The 26,857-nt window shown below is 38.0% G+C and overlaps 1 protein-coding gene across 1 annotated transcript in view; it reads right to left on the bottom strand.

Annotated features, from left to right (window-relative positions):
* Nucleotides 1-25,936, bottom strand: part of LOC117289164 (adhesion G protein-coupled receptor E2-like) — a 36,692-nt gene extending 10,756 nt beyond the window's left edge. The window contains exons 1-21 of the mRNA XM_033770162.1: nucleotides 25,918-25,936; nucleotides 24,768-24,945; nucleotides 24,309-24,475; nucleotides 22,846-23,025; nucleotides 22,206-22,298; nucleotides 20,016-20,143; nucleotides 18,776-18,989; nucleotides 17,141-17,260; nucleotides 15,834-16,144; nucleotides 14,622-14,666; nucleotides 14,095-14,142; nucleotides 12,405-12,525; nucleotides 9,373-9,522; nucleotides 8,987-9,053; nucleotides 8,195-8,303; nucleotides 7,669-7,718; nucleotides 7,100-7,226; nucleotides 6,634-6,740; nucleotides 5,313-5,418; nucleotides 3,365-3,518; nucleotides 1,318-1,451 (exon numbers count right to left, since the gene is read on the bottom strand). Coding sequence (XP_033626053.1) covers nucleotides 1,318-1,451; nucleotides 3,365-3,518; nucleotides 5,313-5,418; nucleotides 6,634-6,740; nucleotides 7,100-7,226; nucleotides 7,669-7,718; nucleotides 8,195-8,303; nucleotides 8,987-9,053; nucleotides 9,373-9,522; nucleotides 12,405-12,525; nucleotides 14,095-14,142; nucleotides 14,622-14,666; nucleotides 15,834-16,144; nucleotides 17,141-17,260; nucleotides 18,776-18,989; nucleotides 20,016-20,143; nucleotides 22,206-22,298; nucleotides 22,846-23,025; nucleotides 24,309-24,475; nucleotides 24,768-24,945; nucleotides 25,918-25,936 — 2,628 coding nt within the window. The remainder of the gene's footprint in view (nucleotides 1-1,317; nucleotides 1,452-3,364; nucleotides 3,519-5,312; nucleotides 5,419-6,633; nucleotides 6,741-7,099; nucleotides 7,227-7,668; nucleotides 7,719-8,194; nucleotides 8,304-8,986; nucleotides 9,054-9,372; nucleotides 9,523-12,404; nucleotides 12,526-14,094; nucleotides 14,143-14,621; nucleotides 14,667-15,833; nucleotides 16,145-17,140; nucleotides 17,261-18,775; nucleotides 18,990-20,015; nucleotides 20,144-22,205; nucleotides 22,299-22,845; nucleotides 23,026-24,308; nucleotides 24,476-24,767; nucleotides 24,946-25,917) is intronic.
* Nucleotides 25,937-26,857: the final 921 nt, after the last annotated feature.

Here is a 26,857-nt window from a genome sequence, read left to right as displayed (position 1 = left end):
TGACGACCTGAATACTTTTACATCGATGTTGAATGGGGGGTCACGAGGGACTGAATGTTTGCGCGGTTGTTTTTTTGATCGAGAAACTGTGCGTTCGTTTAGCTTCCCTGGGTCGACCCCGGTGTGTGGTGGGTTTTTTTCCCAAGGACGATCGTGTGCTGGAAAAAAAACCGCCACACACCGGGGTCGACCCAGGGAAGCTAAACGGACGCACCCACAGACTGGGCCCTGTCGATGATAAAGACAGGTCCCTGTCGCTAGATCCAGGGATTCCATTTGATACAATGGTATTGCATAAACGTGCACAATAACATGAGCTATAGATGACCGAACAACACCCCTGTCACGTCCGCAATAGTATTTGACTGCGTATCTCTAAGTGAAATGAGGGTAGGTCAAAGGTGAATCTACACGCCGGTCTCGAGGCACGTCTCTGGCGCGTTTCACGAGCCTTGAAGTGTGACGTCAGATGTTCAGGCTACATCAGTTGTACCGTCTGCATTGTGTCACATGAGGCCCTGATCGGGGACCATTATGTACCCTCAGCATTTGGGTATAAGAGAACATCCCGATCGGTTTAAAAAGGAGCAAACCGTTTTGGGGTAGTTGTTTGGGACATTGGTGGATTGCCTCATTGAGAGAGTTTTAAGTAAAAGGGGGAAAAAACACCCCTATTGGGACAGTTTGCATTGCGAAAACGTTGTTGACTCAATTTGGTCGTTGTAGTTGTAAGAAAATAACGAACGAAACAACACCCTTGTCGCTTGTGTGACTTTAAAATGTCTCAGCCCCCTTTTTCAGTTTCACAATGTTTTTAATGATAACTACCTTTATACCTAAACCTAAACTACTTCAAAGGAGGTCAATTAATGCTTCTACCTGGGATGTATGCCGCTGATCGTGCTCTTAAAGACAGTGGACACTATTGGTAATTGTCAAAGACTAGTCGTCTCACATCGTGTTTCTTAACATATGCATAAAATAACAAACCTGTGAAAATTTGAGCTCAATCGGTTGTCGAAATTGCGAGATAATAATGAAAGAAAAAACACCCTTGTCACATGAAGCTGTGTGCGTTTAGATGCTTGATTTCGAGACCTCAAATTCTAAACTTGAAGTCTCGAAATCAAATTGGTGGAAAAATACTTCTTTCTCGAAAATTATGTCACTTCAGAGAGAGCCATTTCTCACAATGTTTTATACCATCAACCTCTCCCCATTACTCGTCACCAAGTAAGGTTTTATGCTAATAATTTTTTTGAGTGATTACCAATAGTGTCCACTGCTTTTTTTTTTTTTTACTTATGACAATATTACCGTGATAACAATAGCAACAGGTGCTGCGAAGGTCCAGAGTGTGTTATCGGATGTAGCCAACCAACAGGCCGCATCCGTGCCGTATCCATCAAGATTCACCCCGGCTGTTACCCCAACGATTATGGCTGGAACACCTTTACAAAAATAACAGTCATACCAAGTTACTTGAAGCATGGAGGAACTATGGAGCTCTATCGTTTGTTATACAATTGAGACTAACGTGTTTTGTTTTGTATCACAAAACTATCCATCTCAATTGTGTGGTTTTCCTTGTACTTAGTGAATTAACAATATTGCACAATTTGCCAATTCTGGTAAGTTTAAATAACACTTATTTGTTAAGTAATTGTTGAATGTTTAAAGAAACTGGACACCATTGCCAAAGACCAATCTTCTCACTAGGTGTAGCTCAACATTATACATGCAAAGACATACTGTGGAAATTTGAACTCTCATTAGTAAATAAAACACCCTTGTAACACTAACATGTGTGCTTTCAGATGCTTGATTTCGATACCTCGAAATCTAGTTCTGAGGTCTCAAATTAAATCTACGTTACTTCAAAGGGAGCCGTTTTATATGATATCAACAGCTCCGTTTAATCGTTACCAAGTAAGGTTTTGTGCAAATAATTTTGAGTAATTACCAATAGTGTCCACTGACTTTAATAAACCACCAGTTTTAAATAATCGTCTTAGAACTAAATACTTTGTGCATTGTTGATTTTAACTTGATACAAAAAGGGTAAATAACTACAATGAAATTATTCACACAAAAGGTATGAAAAGACAGATTGATATTGAGATATTTATTCCATCCTTTCTTTCTACCATAATCCACCGGGACCCTCATAGGTATAAACCGGAACCCCAGGGAACATAATTTCTTGTTGACATCAACCTTCGACACCACCCACCCAAATCCCTTCTCGATCCATCAACCCCATCACAAAGACTTGATTTCTGCTTATTCTTGAGATTCTCCCTCTGCTGGATTATTTCAGTGCATTTATAACAAAATGACGACCCAGAAATTTTGCCCAACATATATTCAATGAATATTTAACCCAACTCTTTAATGAACCAAAGGCTTTGCTTGGACGTTCGCACATTTTAAAAACGTTTTGGTTACAATTTTGTGTTGTTATCTACTAGTTCTTTAGTGTTAGGGTTAGGGTTAGAATTCAACACGAGCATTTTATATATATATATATATATATAACAAGTTGAATGGTTCAGTTTTCAGAATTATTTATTTATTTGTATTGGATAAACTGAATAATATTCCACCGATTTAATGCAAACCCTAGGGATACGTTGTGGATTTGTCTACATTTGTAAACCGTTTGGAATAAGTTTCAAATTCATGAAACCTATAGGCTGTTAAAATCGACAACCATTTTTAGCCCGGTGCAGCCTTTTGAGCATACAAGCTGTTTGAGTCTGAATACCTGTCATTAGTACTCATGATTTTAAAAGGGCTTTTGTTACAGGAGCTGGTTAGCAATAAACATTAGACAACAACCGAAAACGGTTAACCACAAACCAAATTTTATTTCAATTGGCAAAAAAATAAATAATATATAGGAATGATAATCTGGGATTGGGTATTGCATGGTGAGGTATAATATTGAAACATTGACTGCTTTGAGGGCCACAGCTAAAATTATAGGCCCCAGGTGATGTCAAAACCATGGCTATACCCGAAGCGAAGCTATGGCTTTGACATCACCGGGGCCTATAACTTTAACTGTTCCCCGATTTTAAGCAGTCAGTATTTCTTTTATATACCGAATAAAGACTTTTCTAATCAACAACACTGACTACGGTGAAAGGTCGTCTCTGCGATTTTTTTTTTTTTTTAAACTAATCAGATTAGAGGACTCTACACATGAGGTATATAAATAAGCCTATATTGGTGACTTACCGATGACTTGAGCAAGCTAGTCGAAACGTTGAGACCAATTAAGAGCTGAAGTCGTTGAGGTGCTTTTGAAGTATTTAATTCAGCATAGATGTACGAGGTTGAGATAATGAACTACACTTACCCCAACCAACGAGGAAGTAGAACTTCATATGACCTTTGACATCAGTAAACACGCTGGTGACCCGGATGTAAATGTAAAAACCTTCACACAACATCCACATAAAGGTCGACAAGAAAAAGTAATGCAAAATAACAGCAACAGCGGTGCACCACACCTGTAGGGATAAATTGGTTTGGATGATTTGATTATAATTTTTTTTTTATGATTATGAATTGATTTGATTGTTTATAATAACAGTATAAGGTACATATCATTCTTGGTTTAAATTGACGGTTAAGCATTACATTATTTTCGAAGAGGCTGCACCAAAAGGCTGACAACCGTTGGGGGAACACCTCCGATGACTGTCAATCTGTACTTGATTTTAAGAAGTTTTAAAGGCACTCGACACTATTGGTAGTTACCAAATTATGTTAGCATAAAAAAATGTAGTTGGTAACAAGCAATAAAGAGCTGTTGATAGAATAAAACATTGTGAGAAACGGCTCCCTCTGAAGTAACGTAGTTTTCGAGAAAGAAGTAGTTTTCTCCTATAAATTTGAAATCAATTTCGAGACCTCAGAATTAGATTTTGAGGTCCCGAAATCAAGCATGTAAAGCACATAACTTCGTGTGCCAAGGTTTGTGTTTCTTCCATTATTATTTCGCAACTACGACTACCAATTGAGTTCAAATTTGCACAGATTTGTTATTTTGTGCATATGGTGAGATACACCAAGTGAGAAGTCTGGTCTTTGACAATTACATATAGTGTTCAGTGGCTTTAACTTTGAAATATTTCGTTGTTAAAAAAAACAAAAACAAAACAGAGTTGTGCAAAAACTTTTTGTGTACACAGCCCAACGGGAACTTCCCTAAAACATTCAGCAATAGACCTTTATCACGATGTGGTCATCTTGATTTTACTCCATTACAACTCATTGTAACCAAACGGAGGCTGGACGAAATCATAATCTTGTGCCATGCGTAATGCATGTTAGCGTTCATTACTGTTATTGGATACAAGGATTATGACCAAGATGGCGACAGCGTGATAAACGTCTGTACTGTTTAGTCGGTACACAACTCTGGTGATGTAGGGGTGGGACTTGAAGAGAATGGCGGCAAATAAGTTGACACTGGACATCATTGTAACTTCTCTTGATGCAAATACTTGTTTTCAACTGGGGGTAGATTTCACAATGGTTAAAACTAGTCTTATCTGGAGTTAAAGGCAGTGGACACTATTGGTAATTACTCAAAATATTTATTAGCATAAAACCTTTCTTGGTGACGAGTAATGGGGAGAGGTTGATGGTATAAAACATTGTGAGAAACGGCTCCCTCTGAAGTGCCATAGTTTTCGAGACCTCAGGTTTAGAACTTGAGGTCTCGAAATCAACCATCTAATCGCATACAACTTCGTGTGACAGGGGTGTTTTTTCTTTCATTATTACCTCGCAAGTTCGATGACCGATTGAGCTCAAATTTTCACAGGTTTGTTATTTTATGGATATGTTGAGATACACCAACTGTGAAGGCTAGTCTTTGACAATTACCAATAGTGTCCACTGTCTTTAAAGAGTCCTAGGACTATACCTAAGTTGGGACTACCTTTGTGAAACCGACCATTGATCACCCAAAGCACTTATGGAAACGCCAGTGCAACAATCGATTCATTAACCTCTTCTCGAAGTCCAAAATACAAAAAATTATAAGTTAGAGAATAATCCTTTAAAGCTTTAACTCATTACTGTATAACTTGAGTTAATACCTTATAAATATTGATAGTATGCATGTGGGTTCATCAGAAGTATTGTACATTATTAAGAATACTTCTGGCTTGTGTAATTTCTATGATCAATTGAACCTAAAGGTCTCAAGAGAGATAGACACACTATGACAGACAGACAAACAAGTCATCCTTTGTACTGTGTCATTACCATGACTACTGTACGTCACTTATTACCTCGTTTTCAGTGTCGTCTGCTCCAATCAGGAACATGAAATCAGCCAGTCCGAGAGCAGCGATTAGATTCAAGTGAATCACGGCAGACTGGAAGTGTTTCAGACTCCTGTTGTTTGAGAAAATAAGTCTTTAATTATATTTCTTTAAAGGTAGGATATACCATTGGTAATTGTCAAAGACTAATATCCCCAACTTTCCCAACATTATGCATGAAAACTGTGCAAATTTGGGATCGATTCGTTATCATCGAAGTTGCATAAAAATACTGAGGGTGCGTTCGATTAGCTTCCCTCCTACGGGTCGACCCCGGTCTGCCCCGGTACACTCGAATATAGCTTTGACGTCATTCCACGGGCTCACCCGGGTCAGCCCCCAGTGCCCTGCTTGTGGAGTGGGGCACTTTGGGGTGACCCGAAATGCCTGACGTCACCGCTAGAGGGCGAGTGTGATTGTTCGAATAGCTCTTGTCAGGGGCTCACCCGAGTGAGCACCGCGGGGTTGACCCGGGGGAGCTAAACGAACGCACACACACACGCAGAGAGAAAAATACAGTTCATGGAAACGGCTTATATGCACACAAACGCAGAGCATACCAGAACAACGTTACCAGTTACTATTCGTGCTAAGCAGAGTGGTGTTAGTCAATATTTTCTGTTGAGAAGCTATAACACGAAAATTTGGTTTCGGTGAGCTTGATTGATAGCTATACCAAAGCCACATTTTGTAATGGAAGTTCAAGAAGAACATCGCACAAACAAGTTTATCAACTCCACAAGAATTCAATGATCAATATAATTTCCATATATAAATTTCTAAAGGTTTTGCACCAAAGTTGGTAATACGGAAATATTTCCGTTGTTGTTAATTATGTGCGATGTCCCTTCATAGCCACCATCCAATTTTGAACCATCCACGTTAGAGCATCATAGTAGGCTTAAATGCAGTGGACACTATTGGTTATTGTCAAAGACTAGCCTTCACAGTTTATGCATCCCAACATAACAAACCTGTGAAAACTTGAGCTCAATCGGTCGTCGAACTTGCGAGATAATAATGAAAGAAAAAACACCCTTGACACACGAAGTTGTGTGCGTTTAGATGATTGATTTTGAGACCTAAAGTTCTAAATCGATGAGGTCTCGAAATTTACTTCTTTCTCGAAAACTATGGCACTTCAGAGAGAGCCAATTTCCATAATGTTTTATACCATCAACCTCTCCCCATTACTCGTCACCAAGAAAGGTTTTGTGCTAACGATTATTTTGAGTAGTTACCAATAGTGTCCACTGCCTTTAATAAAAATATCTAGCACAATACTCACTTGAGTGATACGCTGATAGATATAAAAGCAAGTAACAGCGAGAAGAGCGAAAGACCCAAACCAATGTAGGAGATGATGCCAAGTGCTATCTTATCAACAGCTCCAATCTAAAATACACAAAAATAAACACAACAAATAAACAAACCAAACAAACTAGAATTATAATTTATCAGCAATAACTTTTTTTAAAGCAAAATTTAATGCAACAGTTGTAATTACTGTTTATCCCATTCACAGTATTACATTCTGTAGTTGTAGCAGAACCTAACATTATCTATCGCAAGATTAAAACCAGGACCCAGTTTCTTTTGTACTAATTTCTTAAACATCAGGGAAATTGTTGACGAAAACTTTAAAAGTAAATTGGCTTTCATCCTCCACTCCCCGCCTCCGGACTGCCCTCTGATTGCCATTGCAACGAATTTATGTAAATAAGAAGTAAACAATGCATTAGTTAAATTCTCACCATGACACTGTCCGGCATGAGAAGAACAGCAAAGTTAGTCAGATGATCGCACAAACACGTCACGTGGGTATTGTTCTCGGTTTCTACTGCGCATCCCTCAGCAGACCACGCGCCCTCTACGGTGCCTCTAAAATGGGTTAATTGGATAGGTGTAAACAACACACGCTAAAAGCCTGTGGATATTCATTACCAAAATGTGTGATCGCGTCTTTGAGATGTCGCGAATGCGTCCACGCATGCCAGGAAAAATAGTCTAGCCAATCTCTGCAAAATAGTGGCTTGACCAAGACAAAACTGCAACATATTTGTTTTTAGAATTGTGTTTCTCATGAAACATCCTACAACAAATCAACAAAGTAGAAAACAAAAAGTGGGGGAAATATGCACAATTTGCATAATATTATTATAAATAGTCTGCCTTCCTTTTTTCACAAACATACGCACGCAAATGCCCTGGTAGTAGTGGAAATGATTTCATTGTCACATCGTACTTAGTTGCGTAAAAGTGTTTCTTACAATCCTCCCAAACAACGTACCAAAGGGTAGAAAGAGGAGGTATTTATACTTACGTGGAACCGAAGTCCCAGAACCGACAGCTGGAGTTGCCAAGTACGTGTTTCTGCAATAGAAGCAATAATTCATATTTTAAAGACAATGGACACTATTGGTAATTATCAAAACCAAGTCTTCTCACTTTGTGTATCTCAACATATGCATAAAATAACAAACCTGTGCAAATTTGAGCTTGATTGGTCGTCGGAGTTGCGAGATAACTATATGAAAGAAAAAAATAAACTTGTCGCACGAAGTTGTGTGCTTTCAGATGGTTGATTTCGAGACCTCAAAATCTAAACTTAAAGTCTCAAAATCAAATTCGGGGAAAATTACTTCTTTCTCGAAAACTACGTCACTTCAGAGGGCGCCGTTTCTCACAGTGTTTTTTTTACAATCAACCTCTCCCCATTACTCGTTACCAAGTGAGGTTTCATGCCGATAATTATTTTGAGTAATTACCAATAGTGTCCACTGCTTTTAATTCGACGTTAAAAATACAAATTTAAATACTGTATGGAATCTTGAGCAAGTTTTCTCTACCTGAAGTTTCTCTGCTGTCATGCGTACACTGTTAGTGAAGTTTGCTGTGACGTTTGCACTGAGGTAAACCGAAGTACCAACTACACGGCTGTTAACTGTTTCAGTTGGCCTGTAATTATGACGAGAAGTTGCCAGTAAACATTTAGATACGTGAAAATTAAAACAACAGTTCATGGATGTCTCTAGCAACTTTGTCAAACAATTTTTTGCTGAGGAACAAGACCATAGAATATTCGTTTTGGTTTCCCCGCTGATAGATGTGTAAGTTTTAATGTCACACAGGGCCGTCCTGCCACTAGACTGTCTTCTGATCCCTTCAAGTTATCTATTCCTCGTTGCAAAACAGAGTCCCATAAGTCGTTTTATTTTCAGCGGATTGTCCCCATGTGGAACCAGCTCCACTGTCAGTCAGATCTAATGTGTCCTGGGCCCAATTTCATATGGCTGCTAAGCACAAAAATGTGCTTAGCATGAAATTTCATCCTTGATAAAAACGGGATTACCCAAAAAATTTAAATTTGTTTCATGTTGCTTGTTACTGGTATTCAGCTTTTCTTTGCTTATCCTAAAAATCATGTGGAAAATTGGTTGGTAATCCGGTTTTTATCAAGGGAGAAATACTGCTGGTAAGACACTGCTCTAGAATCGACCTTTGCAATTAACCCCGATGCAAGTTTCAATTTATATAAAACATTGAGCTAGTAAGTGACGCGCAAAAGGGCTTTATTTCTACCCTTGAAAACAATCTCTGTTTCTCCAGGCAAACTTAAAGAAACAAAACTCAAGACGTACCATTCGAGTTTCCCTCCAAGAGCCTCTCCAAGTCCCAAGAAGAGAATATTTACCACAATGATGTAGCCTGTAAAGGGTTAACAAAGAAGAAGAAAAAAAAACCAAAACGACAATGAGTCATTAAAATGCTACATTTTATTTTCCTCAAATCATTTCAACAAATAAATTGTTTAAAGTTACACAAAAACCACTCGAACAAATCTACTTTCTTACAGAATCCTCATCCCCCAAAACTATGTAATATCAATGTCACACAATACCCAATACAAAAGAGAGATTTAAATTATAATTAATCTTCAAAAACTTTGTGTTACTTTAGAACATGGCCGCCGAAAATGTCTTCAAATCATAATTAACTGTTGTTGACCTTGAAACTCTGAACTAACCTGTAGCGTTTTCTTTGGGCAGGAAGTCAGATACGTGTTGAGAAAGAGAAGGTTCTGTCCACTTTGTGTCAGCTTTGAAAACCGAATCTTTAAGGTCTGGGAATGTGCTACCATCAAACATGGCAGCATCCTCTATGACAACGGACATACCTGAATAGTAGATTAGATAAGATTAGATTAGATTAGATTAGATTAGATTAATTAGATTAAATTAGATTATATTAGATTAGATTGGATGGATTGGATTGGATTGGATTGGATTGGATTAGATTGGATTGGATTGGATTGGATTAGGTTGGATGGATTGGATTGGATTGGATTGGATTGGATTGGATTGGATTGGATTGGATTAGATTGGATGGATTGGATTGGATTGGATTGGATTGGATTAGATTGGATCGGATCGGATTGGATTAGATTAGATTGGATTGGATTGGATTGGATTGGATTGGATTGGATTGGATTGGATTGGATTGGATTGGATTGGATTGGATTGGATTGGATTGGATTGAATTGTATTGGACTGGATAAGATTGGATTGGATTGGATTGGATTGGATTGGATTGGATTGGATTGGATTGGATTGGATTGGATTGGATTGGATTGGATTGGATTGGATTGGATTGGATTGGATTGGATTGGATTGGATTGGATTGGATTGGATTGTATTGGATTGGATTGGATTAGATTGGATTGGATTGGATTGGATTGGATTGGATTGGATTGGATTGGATTGGATTGGATTGGATTGGATTGGATTGGATTGGATTGGACTGGGTAAGATTGGATTGGATTGGATTGGATTGGATTGGATTGGATTGGATTGGATTGGATTGGATTGGATTGGATTGGATTGGATTGGATTAGATTGGATTGAATTGTATTGGACTGGATAAGATTGGATTGGATTGGATTGGATTGGATTGGATTGGATTGGATTGGATTGGACTGGAGAAGATTGGATTGGATTGGATTGGATTGGATTGGATTGGATTGGATTGGATTAGATTGGATGGATTGGATTGGATTGGATTGGATTGGATTAGATTTGATCGGATCGGATTGGATTAGATTAGATTGGATTGGATTGGATTGGACTGGATAAGATTGGATTGGATAATATTGGACTGGATACGATTGGATTGGATTGGATTGGATTGGATTAAATTGGATTGGATTAGATTGGATTGAATTGTATTGGACTGGATAAGATTTGATTTGATTGGATTGGATTGGATTGGATTGGATTAGATTGGATAAGATTGGATTGGATTGGATTGAATTGTATTGGACTGGATAAGATTTGATTGGATTGGATTGGATTGGATTGGATTTGATTGGATTGGATTGGATTGAATTGTATTGGACTGGATAAGATTTGATTGGATTGGATTGGATTGGATTGGATTGGATTGGATTGGATTGGATTGGATTAGATTCGATTAGATTAGATTAGACTAGATTAGATTAGACTTAAACCACAAGGCAGACTGATTGAGTAAATTTGTTAATGATTTGGGGTTGAACAAAGAAAGAATCACTAGAGCGGGGTTTAAACAAACGACCTCCGGGTTTAACGTACTGGCGCTCTCAACTGAGGTTGAAGTTGGCCTACAAGAAGCGTTGTTATACCTTGGTAACAAACTGTGAAGTTTAATTGGTCGAGAACCAATCACGTGACGCGCAACAAAAACACGTGTACATGGCTCGACGGGCCGGGTCACATGAAAAGTGATGTACACCGGTGTACATCACCTTGATCGTTCCCGGCGTTGGTCGATTTCCAGCGCTGTGTACGAGACAACCGCGGGTTCGAGGGAATTGTTTCTTGTTCGTCTGCTTATTAAACATTGAATAGTCCGTCGTAATAATGTTTGAAGATGACAACAGAACTTCGAGAAGAGGAATAACAATTGTACAAAGGTATAACAAAACAATTGTTGCCGATGTGACTGGGGACCATGGGTTTTGTACACCCTCGAGGGGAAATGGAACCCTCGGCTTCGCCTCGGGTGCCATTTTCCCCCTCGAGTGTACAAAACGCCATGGACCCCGTCACAGCGTGCAACAATTGTATAATGATTGTTCAATGATAGCATTGTTTACAAGAATGCGTTAGTGAACAATTGAACGGCAATTTTCGTAGAGCTGTTTCAACGCAAAATAGTCAGCACAAAAAAATTGTGTCTATACCAGAATAAGGGTTTCTGTGTTTTTCATTGAATGATGAGAACATCTTTTATTTATTCATCAAGGGTGGGTGTTATAATATTCACTTCCTTGATGAAAAGATCAAAGCCCAAGCCTCTGTGGGCGATGGGCTTACCATCAGGTCACCCAGCACCTCGCACTTGTGGCTTTTTTAACTTCCATAATAATGAGGATTGGATCTACACCTCCATATCCGGATGCCAAGGCTGATCCTGCGGTTATTTCCTCCTACTTCATTAATTAAAAACAGTGACGTTCAAGACGCTTTAACATACTACAGTTGTGTTCTTGCAAGGATGGGAGTACGTTTGAATGATGTGATCTACTCCTTTACATTGTACATGGTTTAAACGGCACAATGCTATGGCACAATATACTGCCAATCAAACCAGGAACACTTGGGCAAACCCCTTCTCTTTTTGTTAAGCGCACGTGCAATACATAACACACGGGACCAACGGCTTTACGTTCCAACCGAATGACGAAGCAATGATTAAGTGTCTTGCTTATTAACGGGACACGACTGGGACTGGAGCCAAAACTCTGCTGATTTCCAGAGCTTGAATTAGGTACTCTTAACCGGTCGGCCACGACGCCTCCACAATAAAAAATACACACCTGGTCTGTGAATGCTGCTTTGCTAATAATTAATTGTTTCTTCTGCTTTGTATATATTTCACATCTTTTTGTGTATATTATTAAGTTTTCGTAATGTTTCAATGTCAAGCGCTATGATCATGTTCTTTGGAATAGCGCTATTACAAGCACTGTATATGATTATTATTACTAATAATTAGTTGTTTTCGTTAGGCTCAGCTTACCAATAGTCTCTGACGCAGCTGATGTAGAAACGGTTTCGCCATCTTTCCTGGTTACCGCAAGCTGTTTGCCCAGACTCAACCCTAAAGCTTCCGCCTCTTGCAACACACGCACGGCTTCTTCCTGAGTCAAAGATGGAATTAATAACAGATATTGAATAGTAATACAAAACAAAACAAAACAATTATACATGGTAGTAAATAAGTAGGATTTGAAACTTTACATCGGGGGGATTACGACTTAGTATAAGGTTTGTGTTACATCATGTGATGATATTCTCTAGTATTGAGTTAGAGTGGTTCTGAAAATTAAAAACTGTAGGTTTTCAACGCAATGGTAGTCAATATTTTCAGAGTAAACTTCATTATTTCGATTTCTAACGACTTCACTGCCAAGTGCCGTTTAGATAATCTAATTGTTTTTTTTCTTCAGATTTCACTTGCAAATTGAGTCTTGTCTAGATTTCATTTTGTAAGTCAAATATCTGCATGAATAAACTCGAAATGGAAACAACTTCGACCACCCACTGGCTGTCCTTGTTTTTGATTATCTATGTATGAATAAGATAAATTTATTATGTTTTATCTTTAGTTTCTCTATTCTGTAATTGAATCACCCAACAGGATTGTTGGAGCTGGCAAAAATACTTGCAGACAGTATTCATGCTTTTTTGTGATCAACCTCATTCATGAACTGAACTTGAGGAAATGTCTGGTCCAATCCGTTTTGTGAGTCGGTATCAAATAGTAAAACTATGCACTTAAAGTCAGTGGACACTATTGATAATTACTCAAACAAAATTGTAGCATAAAAACGTACTTGTTTACAAGTAATGGAGAGCTGTTGATAGTATAAGACATTGTGAGAAACAGCTCCCTCTGAAGTAATGTAGTTTTCGAGAAAGAAGTAATTCTCACGAATTTGATTTCGAGACCTCAGATTTAGAATCTCGAAATCAAGCATCTGAAAGCACACAACTTCGTGTGACAAGGGTGTTTTTTCCCCATTAATATCTCGCAACTACGACGACCGATTGAGCTCATATTTCACAAGTTTGTTATTTTATGCATAATATGTTGAGATACACCAATATTGTAAAGACTAGTCTTTGACAATTACCAATAGTGTCTAGTGTCTTTAACTTCAATGACACTGACATTAACTTTGGTGGAAATAATCTTTCAATTTTTAATTTTTTTTTTGTGTTTAGGTTTTCAGATACATTGTGGATGGCAATATCTCACGGTAAAGAATGTTTCTATTATAAACTTAATCCATTCATGTCAGTAAACTTTCAGACAAAACAATGCTGTTGTTTTCCAATCAGGTATAACACCTTTATAGGCAGTGGACACTATTGGTAATTGTCAAAGATTAGTCTTCTCACTTGGTGTATCTCAACATATGCATAAAACAAAAACTGTGAAAATTTGAGCTCTATTGGTCGTCGTGAGTTGCGAGGTAACAATGAAAGAAAAAACACCCTTGTCACACGAAGTTGACACACGAAGTTCGTGGAAAATTACGTCTTCTTTCTCGAAAACTACGTTACCTCAGAGGGAAGCATTTTTCACAATACTATATCAACAGCTCCCCATTTACCTAGTAAAATTTGATGCTAATAATTATTATGAGTAATTACCAAACGTGTCCACCCACTGCCTTTACGCTAAATGGTATTAACACAATTACCTTTGTGGATTCCGCTCCACTGCTACCTTCCATTTGTACCAGAGTTTCCTGCAATCAAATTTTCAAAGTTGTTAGTTTATGAGGCTTTTATAACACTGTAAAAAAAAAACTCCGTAAAATGTTCGGCACTTAACCTGGCAGCCAGGTAAAGTGCCGTAAATTTCACAGTGGAAGTTTTGTAAACTGTGCCGTGAAGGGGTAGTTTACAAAACTTTCACCGTGAAATTTACGGCACTTTACCTGGCACCCAAGCTGCCAGGTAAAGTGTCGTAAATTTTACGGATATTTTTTGCAGTGTGACTCAATTTCTCAGATATCAAGGCACGCCACATTCTACTACAGAAACACAATACAAACATAGCTCTATAAATATTTTCTAAGTGTTAATTTAAGGTGACATCATGTGATTTTTGATGACGCCATGGTGACGTAATTGGAGTCTTTATCACGCCCCACCAAAACATGAATTAATTGAAATAATGATGAGCTTGATGAAAAACAATGGTGAGACTAATGAAAAAACTTACTTCCAAGTACTTTGCAGCATTACTGGGTGTGAGCGACGCGAAGGCCTGAAACAGTAAGCATTAACATTAGTGTATGTATTTAGTTTGCGGCTATAAAAGAAAAAGTTAGTATCTACTAAACAAAAATATACTATAAAAAACTTAAAAAAACTAATCTACTTGCCAGGTACAGTTTGTTCTTTTAGATAACTTTCTGTAGTCTTACTATATTTTTTATGCATTATGACCGCGGAGTAGATTTTTAGGATTTTGTTCTCGGGAGATTTTTTAGTGTCCAACATATTAGTGATCAAAATAGGTTTTCTACCCACTAAGTAGAACATAACATGGTGTACAGAAAAACCCATTGAACTTGTAAAGGAGTTAAAAACCGCAGTTTTAGTGTTATTAGTGCATTTGACAATCTTGTTATAATAGTAAATCGCCTTCCTTTATGTAAGTTTTAAAAGATTGTGTTGCCGGTTAAAAGGTTGTACTATGTAAAGACAATACCCAAATCCATTAAGGAAAACAGGAAAATACAATTCAAGGAGAGTCAGATTGACGGAAGATCCGGAGACGAACCAAATCAAAGACAATAGGATAAGAAGGGGAGAGATCTCAAGCTTAAGACAGTCATAGTAAAAAGCAGCTTCTAAAAATCAATTTACAGATAGTTTAAAAGATACGTTTGCAGAAGATGCACTGTCCAACTAATTGTGACAATTTTTACCTCGATATTTCCGGCAATAGTTAAGGGTTGTAAAAATAAGAATTGCGGGAGGGGTGGGGGGGGGGGGGGTGTAAGATGTTAAACTTGTCTCTTGTGATGATATAGCCACTGATTTGAAAGTTTCAAAGAAACAGGTGGTTACTAACAAGATTATAGGAATGGTTGAAGTAAGGGGTAATACCACCATTGTTTATTTTTAAACTTGTGTTTTGAATGATTTGGGGGTTGAACAGAGAAAAATGGCGCTCAACCAACTGAACTATCTAGCCCGATAGTTGTCAATTTATTTGTTCGGTAAAGTAAGCTTTCAATATCTGTGTTTTGATTGGTCCGAGGTGATGTTTGTCGGCTGCACACGCATCACCTCCGACCAATCAAAACACGGATATGTGAAGCTACATCACTGCATCTTTATCCAACGACATAAAATGTATCCAATGAAATCACTGAAAAGCAAGTACATGTCTTTTGCAGATAAAGGCAGGGGATGGTGTACCTACGCTAGTTGTCGTATACTCTTCTCCAGTCGCTTGGGATGTACTTTCAATCACATTGGTAACTGAGTTATCCACCTCGTTTGGAGAGGTCATCATCGGGTGCGAAGTGGTCGATCCCCCTGTATCGGGCACGCTTGTGTGACAGTCACACGATTCAGTCACGTTGACCTCCGGACACGAGGTAACCGTGTTGTTACAGTCACATGCCGCTGTTACAGAAAGACATGTTAACGGGGGCTCCGAGGCTGGCTCGGTGCTTGGTGGTGACGTTCCACAGCTACAACTTTCGTCATAGTTGCCTTCACTCTGTGATTCTATTCAATAATTTGATTCAATTCAATACGACGTTTAGTCCATATTCCTTTTAGGAAAAGTTAAATTTTGATGAGTACATATAGAAAGGTAAACAAATCTAAAGCGCATAATAAGTATACAAAATTCATATTAAATAACTAACTAACAACGAAGTATGTACACGAGAGGAGCGAGATCATGAGGCTGTTAGGGTAGGGGGAACTCAAAAGAACCCGTAAATGCTGATGAATTCTGCCAATACTTTATATGTCATGATATCTCACACAGTGGTATCGCAATTTAATGGTGTGTATACCTTGTTTGATGGTCTTTGTTGGTGCAACACATTGTGAGCAAAGGGGTATTGGCGATTTATGGAACTAAGGTTGTGTTTCAGAACTTCATTTTGATAAAATAAGTGTCGTGATAATTTTCTTGCCGGTCTGTTTGAAGTAGGGTCATACATTGGTAAGTATCGGTTGTCCGAAAATATATGACCGTAACCGAAGTAATAATTGTGGTGTGAAACTCAGGAATTATTGACACTTAAAGGTAGTGGATACTTTTGGTAATTACTCAAAATATTTATTAGCATAAAACCTCGAGTGGTAACGAGTAATGGGGAGCTGTTGATAGTATAAAACATTGTGAGAAACGGCTCTCTCTGAAGTGACGTAGTTTTCGAGCGAGAAAGAGGTAATTTTCTACGAATTTGATTTTGAGACCTCAGACTTAGAAATGAGGTCTCGAAATCAACCATCTAAATGCACACAACTTCGTGTGACAAGGGTGTTTTTTCTTTCATTATTATCTCGCAACTTTGATGACCGATTGAGCTCAAATTTTCACAGGTTTGTTATTTTATGCATAAGTTGAGATACACCAACTATGAAGGCTAGTCTTTGAAAATTACCAATAGTGTCCACTGCCCTTAAACATGTTGATCTGAGAAACCGATTTATACATAAATCGTTTCTCAGATTTCTGAATGTTTTGGCCAGAGACGCGTATTGTACCTGCTGTAACCTCACTGAACGTGGATGGATTGGATGTTATCCAAAATAAACAAAGTGACGTCAAGAAGTCTAACGTCAGCATTTGCGACTTGAGACAAAGTCTATGAATTGTCATGACCGCTGTCGACAGAACATGTTTGGTATGTCACTTTAAAGGAACACGTTGCCTTGGATCGGATGAGTTGGTCTAAAAAAAACCGTTTGTAACCATTTTTTGTAAAATGCATTATGGTTAGAAAGATGTTTTAAAAGTAGAATACAATGATCCACACAAGTTTGCCTTGAAATTGCGAGGTTTCCCTTTTACTGTGCGAACCAACACGGTCGGCCATTTATGGGGGTCAAACTTTTGACTCCCATAAATGGCCGACCGTGTTAGTCGACGAGGTAAAAGGAAAACCGTGCAATTTCGAGGTTTGTTTGTGTGGATCATTGTATTCAGAGTCTACTTTTACAACATCTTTTTACCCATGTGCATTTCATAACAAACGGTTACACACGCTTTTCGAAGACCAACTCGACCGATCCAAGGCAACGTGTTCCTTTAAGGCCACTGTATGTTACATTTACTAAACTTACCATTTCGTAGTTTGAAATCTATCAGTCACGGAAGTTGGTCAATAGAACAGGTTAGCAAGGACAAAGAACAAATACAGCACAGCATTGGTGTTCTTCTTCCATGTTGGCTTTTAAGTATTGACATTATTAGTTCAAATATTTGATTTTGTTTCATCTATTTGATTTTTTTTTTAAATCAATACAGTACGATGTTAGTTTGAGAGTTGATTATTACTTTGAGTTGATACACTATATCACATTGTTAATGTTTTTACTTTGGTGTTCCATGGTCGAATTCAGTGTTTTGAAGTACTCGTTTTCCAAAGACGTAATGACGCCGTCATCTTAGAGGTAAAATGATGATGCATCAATGGAAAACGCACGTGCGGCTTGCAGGATGGGTATGAGCAACTTTCTGACGTCACACTTCGAGGGTCCCTCGGAACCCATTTTCGTTTTATTTACCAACTGTTTGCATTGGAGCTACCCGTCCAACTAGATCTTATTTTTCTTGGCATCGGCAGCTCACTTACATCACGTATGATACCTTGGTAGGCGACATAATCAAAGGCAGGGGACACTTTTGGTAATTACTCAAAATAGTTGTTAGCATAAAAACTTACTTGGTAGACAGAAATGGGGAGCTGTTTCATAGTATAATACATTGTGATAAACGGCTCCCTCTCTGAAGAACGTAGTTTTAAAGAAAGAGGGTAATTCTCACCCAAATATGAAAAGACTTTGAAAACATACACATTTGGTCAACGAACAATCGTGCAACTTCGAAGATATATTGAACTGAGTCAACAAATGTCATTGTTTTTTGTGGTGTTTTACATATTTTGGGATACACCAAGTAAGAATACTTGTCTTTGACAACCATTGATGTCCAGTGCCTTTATTAAAATCGGAACGCCAAAAAAAAAAAAAAATATATATATATAAATGTTCCCAGTCAGTTTCCCTTGTGGTTTATTATTTGATATCAGATATATATATATATATATATATAAATTACGCAAGTCGCAAAATGATTTGAATCAATGAATCAAATTAATTGAATCAATGTTGTCTTACTTGTAATTTCAAAGGTCCCCGTACCACCAGGTTCAGTTCCTCCACCACCTTGAAGAAACAGATGGTCGCTAAGCAGATACCCGTGAGCTCTCTTGGTAATCATGAACGCGATGATACCACCTGAACCTCCTCCACCGCAGAACATGCTAGTGTTGTCGTTGCGGGCGCCATCGCCACCGGTCGCTGTCAGGAATCCATTTCCACGTATCTCAATCTGAAGATGAGAGAGAGTCAAAGACCGTGCATGAGTTTGTGGTTATGGCTACGACTTATCATGAAGATGCGTTAATGCATAGAAGGCATAGTAGCAAAACTCTTAGCGACAGCCTCAGCCGTAGACACAACAGGGGGTGGATTTCACAAAGAGTTAGGACTAGTCCTGACTTAGGACTAGTCATCCGAGGGCTAGTCCTAAGTTAGTAACTCGTCCTAACTCGAGTTAAGACTAGTCTTAACTCTTTATGAAATCCATGATTGTTGTGCCGAGCATTTTTGTTTTTGTAAATTGATGTGCTTACTGTAGCAGAAAAATGTGCTTAAGCATAAATGTATTTCACCATGATTTTTCAAGATAAGGAGAACAATTGTAGGCGTTCATCATGCACGTTTACCGTGGATTTGTATCGTAACGTCACTCGTGTACTTACCGCGGGTTAGCAAGCACTTACTTCACGGTAAGCAGCTTTACTGAATATTAAAACCTGCTAAGAGTCGCTTCGTAAACATAAAACGGCTGCGGTGCTTACAGGTTTTTTGAAATTTGGCCCAGGGCCTTTAAATGTAAAGAACAATGAGACGGTTATTGCATTAATGCGCTGTTTAAAGGAAAGGTACACGTTTGGTAATTACTCAAAACAAATATTAAGTTAAAACTTAAAAAACCGACTTTTAAAAGTTTAAAACATTGTGGGGTACGACTCCCTCTGAAGTAACGTAGTTTTTAAGAAAGAGGTCATTTCTCACTAAAATATTAAAAGACTTCTTACTAGTAGACTTCTAGCTAGTCTTTTATTCCTATCTGGAAGCACACAAATTCGTCATTTTCTCGCCCTTTCGATGACCAATGAGCCCAAAATGTTCACAGGCTTGTTATTTTATGCTTATGATGGGATACACCAAGTGAGAACACTGGTCTTTGACAATATTACCAAACGTGTACAGTGCCTTTAAGAACTTAGACCCTAGTTGTTTTTGTTGTTAACAAGATATTTAGGAATCCTGTTGTCAAATATTGCTTTACCTCTCTGGCTTTCATTCTGATGAGCCCACCACTTCCTCCTCCTGCACACGGTTCGCTGTCTGGATACCGACCTAGGAATTCATTGTCGAAGACAACCCCAGACTGTCCACTAGCTGATATATGACCCTCTTGCGGAAATAAGGAAAGAACAAAGGACAAACAGTCACCAATAACATTCGAAAACTTTGAAGATTCACAATTGGAAGAGTTGTGGTAAAAAAAAAACAAAAAAAAACGCATCGACAAAAAGAAAGTGGGGGGAAACAGCAAAATATGAATGCAGAAATTGTATAATTATCTTTTGACTTACATATAAATTAACCTGTTAAATTTAATATATTCATCCTCAAATATTCTTTACGTCAAAGCGACATTAGGAAGTTATGCTCTACCAGCCAGGCTCCTAGTGGATGATGATACCCACATTTCAACCCCGGAGAAGGTGGAAACTTGTCCCCTGTGACAGTTGAATTGGGTTGATAGCCCAAAACAGTTAAGTGTAGCCCTTATCTTGAAGTGGCTGGCAGAACATAAAATGGTAACAGAATCTGTGCAAACTGGCGGGGCACGCTGATGCTTGGGGAAGAAGACTGAGCTGAACACCTCGTATTAGCCCTGGGCACAATTTCATAGAGCTGCTAAGCACACAAATTTGCTTAGCATGAAAACTCTTCCTTGATATAAAAAGTATTACCAACCAAATTTACACGTGAATTTCAGGATAAGCAAACAACAGCTGAACACAGTAACAAGCAATATGCAACACATGGAAATTTGGTTGTTAATCCTGTTTTTATCAAGGAAGAAATGTCATGCTAAGCAAATTTGTGTGCTTAGCAGCTCTATGAAATTTGGCACTGGACTTCACCCGGATAGGCTTGGCTCCCGATACTGGAGGCTCCTGATTTACTGGTGGCAATATCACATTAAACAAAAATCTGGACGAACATTTTGATCGGAAGAAACTTGCGGTTACAACCATGTGTAAGTCTCTTTAGTTTGATTGTTGGCTCTGTGAGAAGAGCTAGTTTGTTCTTGACGTTTCGAACAGTATCCTCCGGTTACCAGTTTTCACGCTATTATGCCTTTTTCTTTGAATTGGGAAAAAAATAATGATGCCATATATCAACCGATGCCCTAATTATCTTTATTTGTTAATATGAAGTATGCAAACATATATTAAAACTTGATGGACATTGAAATGTTCACACCACACACCGATCTTCGATGACTTCAACTGGCCCCATTCGTTTCGAGTTTTTCCTGTTTTCACGGCAAACGAGAAAGTATGGCTTCCCGGTGAAGCCATACATGGAAGAAACATCTGCAGTGACTACAAGTGTTCTTTGAGACTCTTAGTATGACTCTATAGCCAGCAGTTGCCTTCATTTTACTAAAAAAAAAATTATTAATTTTTCAAAATTACCATGGTAACTTGCAAAAAATTTACAAAAATTATAAAAATATAAAATGTGTGAATAATTACTGGCTTCCAAATCTGATTTTTTTTTTTTTCCTTTTTTTTTTCTTCTTAATATTTACAATAAAGCGTATAAATAAACAGTGATAATTGAATCAACAAGCTGATGTTTAAATTTTAATATTAATAAAAATATTGATATGAGGGTTACAAAATAAAAATCTCCAAAAATATTAGAAAATGATATAAGGCACATGGCTTCTTTAAGCCTCTGTATTTTTTTTTTAGAATGCTAAGCAAAACATTCAGTCACATGATTTTGATCATCATGAATTGTGAATTGAAATAGTGTGTGATGAAACTTTTTCGGTGGGCAAATATTTTTATATGGCCTCAACATTATGACATGTTTTTGAACCTTGTAGAAATGCCTAAAATACCAAACTTTTTGCATTAACAAGTGCAAATGACCAGTGGAGCCTTCACGTTTCTAAGTTTTGGTCAAGGGAGAGGAGACTCTTTGCTTGGCAAATACAACCACACCATTTTTATCTAGGGACTGTTTACATCGCGCACAGAGAGGTAAAAGATTTGCCACGATTTTAGGGACACCTCGAAAACAGGACCTCCTACGATATAATTTGCTAGTCTTCGGGAGAAACATTATGTTTGCCGGCTAAATCAATATATAGTATGTATTTCCCTTGAGAAACATTTAGCATGCAATACCAGTTATATTGAGTAGTATTAAAAAGTTTTAAATTTCTTACCAATGGAGATCTTCTGTTTTGCAACAAATTCAACAGCGCCCCCACCCTTTGGGTTTGTCAGAATAAGCCCGGTGGCAAACTCCTTTTTACCTCCTGAAAAAAAGAACGATGGAAGAAAGTTTAAACTGTAGACAAAAGAATCAACATTACACGAGGAGCACATGCAGAACTCTATCTGTCTTCTTGTCTGCTGCGAAATCACTACCTGACGACTGAGAACAAAACGCTCATACAAAAAGATGCTGGGATTTTACAGCTTTTATGCCCTTTAATTTTTGAAACTACGAGTCCGGCTTAGGCTTTGCCAGTTATGTTGAAAACGTGCACTTTCGGTACGGAGCTTCAAGTTGACCGGAGCTAAGCCGGAGTCCATCCAGCCATGATTTCGAAACGGCTATCAATCAATCGGCGAACGAGCTTATCCTAGTCTTGAAATCAAGTCGGCAATTGTTAAGCGCCGTGTAGCTACGGGGACGGTGCACTCATCCTCGATCCCAGTATGTGTGTGAGTCATTGGCACGCGCTACCTACAACCGTTACATGAATGTATAACCGCAATGTGACTGTTGCATGAACGGCAGAATGTGTGTTTGTAACAAATAGGCAGCGCCTAACGACTTGTCATCAAGTCTAAGCTTACCCGAGCTTCCACCTAGGAGATGGTAACCGTCTCCCATGTGATAAGGATACCCGAACCTGCTGACTTTAAATGACGGGAATGTAATCGTCTTAAAGGCTCCCCCACCGTAAGATCCGTGGCCTGCACCACCAGGGGGCGTGGTCTCGTTAAAGACACCCCCTCCGCCTGGACCATTCTTCACTGAGTGGGGAATAGTACAAAAGGAAGGTTTTTGAAAACACAAACTTAGAACAGAAATACACAGATAATGGGGCTGTAATGAATTTATTTAGCACATGTAATTTTTTTCGCGTGGCAGAAATAGGTTTACCAGGCCAACACTGGTTCTCCATTCATTATCTGCTTAGCAAAGAAAACGATATTCCTGTTTTCAACCAGCTTTATAAAGTTGGACACTAGCAGACAGGCCTGGAAACGAAGTACTAAAAATGTTATAATATACATAGTTTTTATATTTAGTTTTTATATTGGTTGCACATATCCTAGACACTAGATCAAGCCGCTTAAAGGAACACGTTGCCTTGGATCGGACGAGTTGGTCTATACAAAGCGTTTGAAACCGTTTGTTATGAAATGCATATGGATAGAAAGATGTTGTAAACGTAGAATATAATGATCCACACAAGTATCACTCAAAATTGCACAGTTTTCCTTTTACGTCGCGAATTAACACGGTCGGCCATTATGGGAGTCCAAAATTTGACTCCCATAAATGGCCGACCGTGTTAGTCGACGAGGTAAAAAGAAAACCACGCAATTTCGAGGCATGTTTATGTAGATCATTGTGTTCTACTTTTACAACATCTTTCTATCCAGATGCATTTTATAACAATCGGTTACAAAACGCTTTTCAAAGACCAACTCGACCGATCCAAGGCAACGTGTTCCTTTAACAAACAATACAATAAGTTAAACTGTTACCAACGAACAATTGGATTGGCTAATGGTTACCACTCATTTTTAAAGGCAGTGGACACTATTGATAATTACTCACAATAAATATTAACATAAAACCATACTTGGTAACGAGTAGTGGAGATCTGTTGATAGTATATAACATTGTGAGAAACGACTCCCTCTGAAGTAACTTTTAGTTTTCGAAAAAGAAGTAAATTTCCACGAGTTCGCTCGAAATCAAGCATCTGAAAGCACCCAACTTCGTGTACAGGGGTGCTTTTTTGCTTTAGTATTATCTCGCAACTTCGACGACCAGTTGAGCTCAAATTTTAACAGGTTTGGTATCTTATGCATATGTTGAGATACGCCAAGTGAGAAGACTGGTCTTTGACAATTACCAATAGTGTCCAGTGTCTTTAAGCACTTGAAAGAAACTTTGAAATTTACATACCTTAACTCTAGCCAGGCCTTCTGAAAAAAGTGGTATCTGTGTGTGTGAAATCATTATAAATCAAAGTCAAGCAAACTCGCCCGTTTATGAACTAGCATTAATTGGTTTTACATACCTCCATAACCACCGATGGTTCCCCTTTCATTGAATACATCTATATGTCCATCCAGCCGAAGACGGGTACCAATGATGACGTCACCTTTTAGGCTTCGAATCGACACAGCAGGTTGACCGGTGAAAGTGACCGCCAGACTCCCGCCAAAAATAATACTCCCGTTATGTCTGGCAATGAAAAATCCAGCAACAACTGATCTTTAAGATATTGATTGTACCCGGATACAAAGTTTGTGACATGTTGCAAATCAATTGTATGTATGCAGCCTTTTCAACTAACTTGGTTCTAAAAATTAAGTAATAGCCTTATACAGGTGACATTTGGTACTCCAGAAGTTCCCAGCCAAAATACTAAAAAGTGCAAACTGTGCACCGAGTTCCTGTTACATTTTGGTTACAACATAAATTTGTTACACTTTCCCCTGTAGTTCATTCATCACGGATGAGACTTAATACTCACCTAAATATCGCCACTTGGTACGGCCAAACATTACTATTCTCATCGATGTACTCTCTGTCCTCAAGTCTACCCGTTAAAATCTCCTCCAGATCGGTAGGGCTAGAGGTCGACGAGTGCCTCCATGTTGCCTCTGTCGTGTTGATCAGAAGAGAACCCTCATCAAGAACGAGTGGATCGTCTAGTTAAAAAAAATAATAAAAAATAATCACTCTTTTGTGATGATAAAACATACTAATAATTTATTGTTGATAAAGCGTCTGACATAAATAAAACCCTAAAAACGCTATACACAGAATTGTTTACATAATATAAGCATTAAGTTAAAAATACAGCAAGATTACATTTTACAATAAGACTGGAAAAAAAGATAAAACAACGACACAACAATGTGATACACCAATACGAGTCAATCAACAATATCACACCACAAAAAAAGCAATAAATAAATGAAATACTAAGATTCAAAGATACTGTCAAAGGCACTGAACACGTTTAGTAGTTGTCAAAGACCAGTCTCCTCACTTGGTGTGTCCCAACATAAGCATACAAGAACAATCCTGTGAAAATTTGAGCTCAATTATTGGTCGTCAAAGTTGCGAGAAAATGAAAACACCCTTGTTGGACGAATTTGTGTGCTTTCAGATAGGAATAAAAGACTTCATGGCTAGAGGTCTTTTAATATTTTTTTAGTGACAAATTGCTTCTTTCTCAAAAACTACGTTACTTCAGAAAGAGCCGTTTCTCACAATGTTTTATACTATCAACAGCTCTCCAATGTTCGTTAATACCAAGTCAGTTTTTAAGTTAATATTTGTTTTGCATAATTACCAAACGTGTACCTTCCATTTAAAAAGAAATGTTTTTGTACTTGGGTTGTATGGGCTTAATTTCAAAGAACTGCCTACAGCTAGGGCCTGCAGTTAATCATGGTCAGCAAAATATGCTTACCAGTATAAGGTTACCAACCAAACTACCATGTAACATGTGCAATCCGTGACTGGTAGCCTGCTCAATTCTGCGCTCTTTTTCAAGCAATAATTATTTTCTGACTAAGCTGCTCTTCGAAACTTGAAAAGTAAAGGTTCAATTCAATAAGTCGTTGCATCACATACTTCTAACATAAAATGAGATTCGAACTGCCTTTAGCTACCTGTCAATCTCATGTTCATGTTGCGTTTTTTAGGCTTTCGGAAAGAGTTTTTTTCTTATTGTAGAGGGAAATATTTCATGGGGAAAACAAAAACGATTCTAGATGAAGTATGCTTCCAAACTAAAATTAAACAAATACTTGTTTTCGTTGTAATTGTTCCGTACGTAAAAGCAGCTCTACGGGCCCCAATTTCATAAAGCCTGTAAGCACAAACATTTTCTTAGCATGAAATGTCTTCCTTAATAAAAACAGGATTACCAACAAAAATTTCCACGTGATTTTCAGGATAAGCAAACAAAAGCTGAATGCCAGTAACAAGCAATATGCAACCAATTAAAATTTGGTTGGTAATCTTGATTTTATCAAGGAAAAAATTTCATGCTAAGCAAATTTTTGTGCTGACATGCCTTTTGGAATTGGGCCCAGTGCGTTTATAGTGTCGTGCTATGCGACTGGCATCGTTCCCGATTGTGTTTTAGAAGTAAAACAGGCATCACGATCGGAGTCGCGGCCAGCACAAATTAATGGTAACTCAATTTTGCTCTCTCGATGTTACCAGAGTTTAAATTTGTAAAAATAAGAAAAAGAGTGGAATTAGGGAAACATTATTTATTTATCTCCGCATTTTACATTGAGAACCCAGACAACAGTGCGGTCAAGACTAATGGGCACTTTTTGACAAGTTTTTGACTTTTCATTTATTAATAGAATGTTAAGCAAACCACATTTTGACAATACAATACAATACAATACAATGGGTTTTTATATAGCGCCATTTCATTTAGACCACAGCGCTTTAAACGAACAATAGCAATGCAGATAATACAACAAATGAACAATAAAGCAATAAACAGACACTAAGGAAAATATGTTTTTTAAGCGCTTTCTTGAAAATAGGCAGTGAAATTGAGGTGTGTATTGTTCATAATAGTGAAGTAAA

The sequence above is a fragment of the Asterias rubens genome, chromosome 4 (genome assembly GCF_902459465.1).
Source record: "Asterias rubens chromosome 4, eAstRub1.3, whole genome shotgun sequence".
Taxonomy (NCBI): Eukaryota; Metazoa; Echinodermata; class Asteroidea; order Forcipulatida; family Asteriidae; genus Asterias; species Asterias rubens.
Note: the sequence above shows the minus strand (reverse complement) of the source record. Positions and strands in the feature narration are given on the sequence as shown.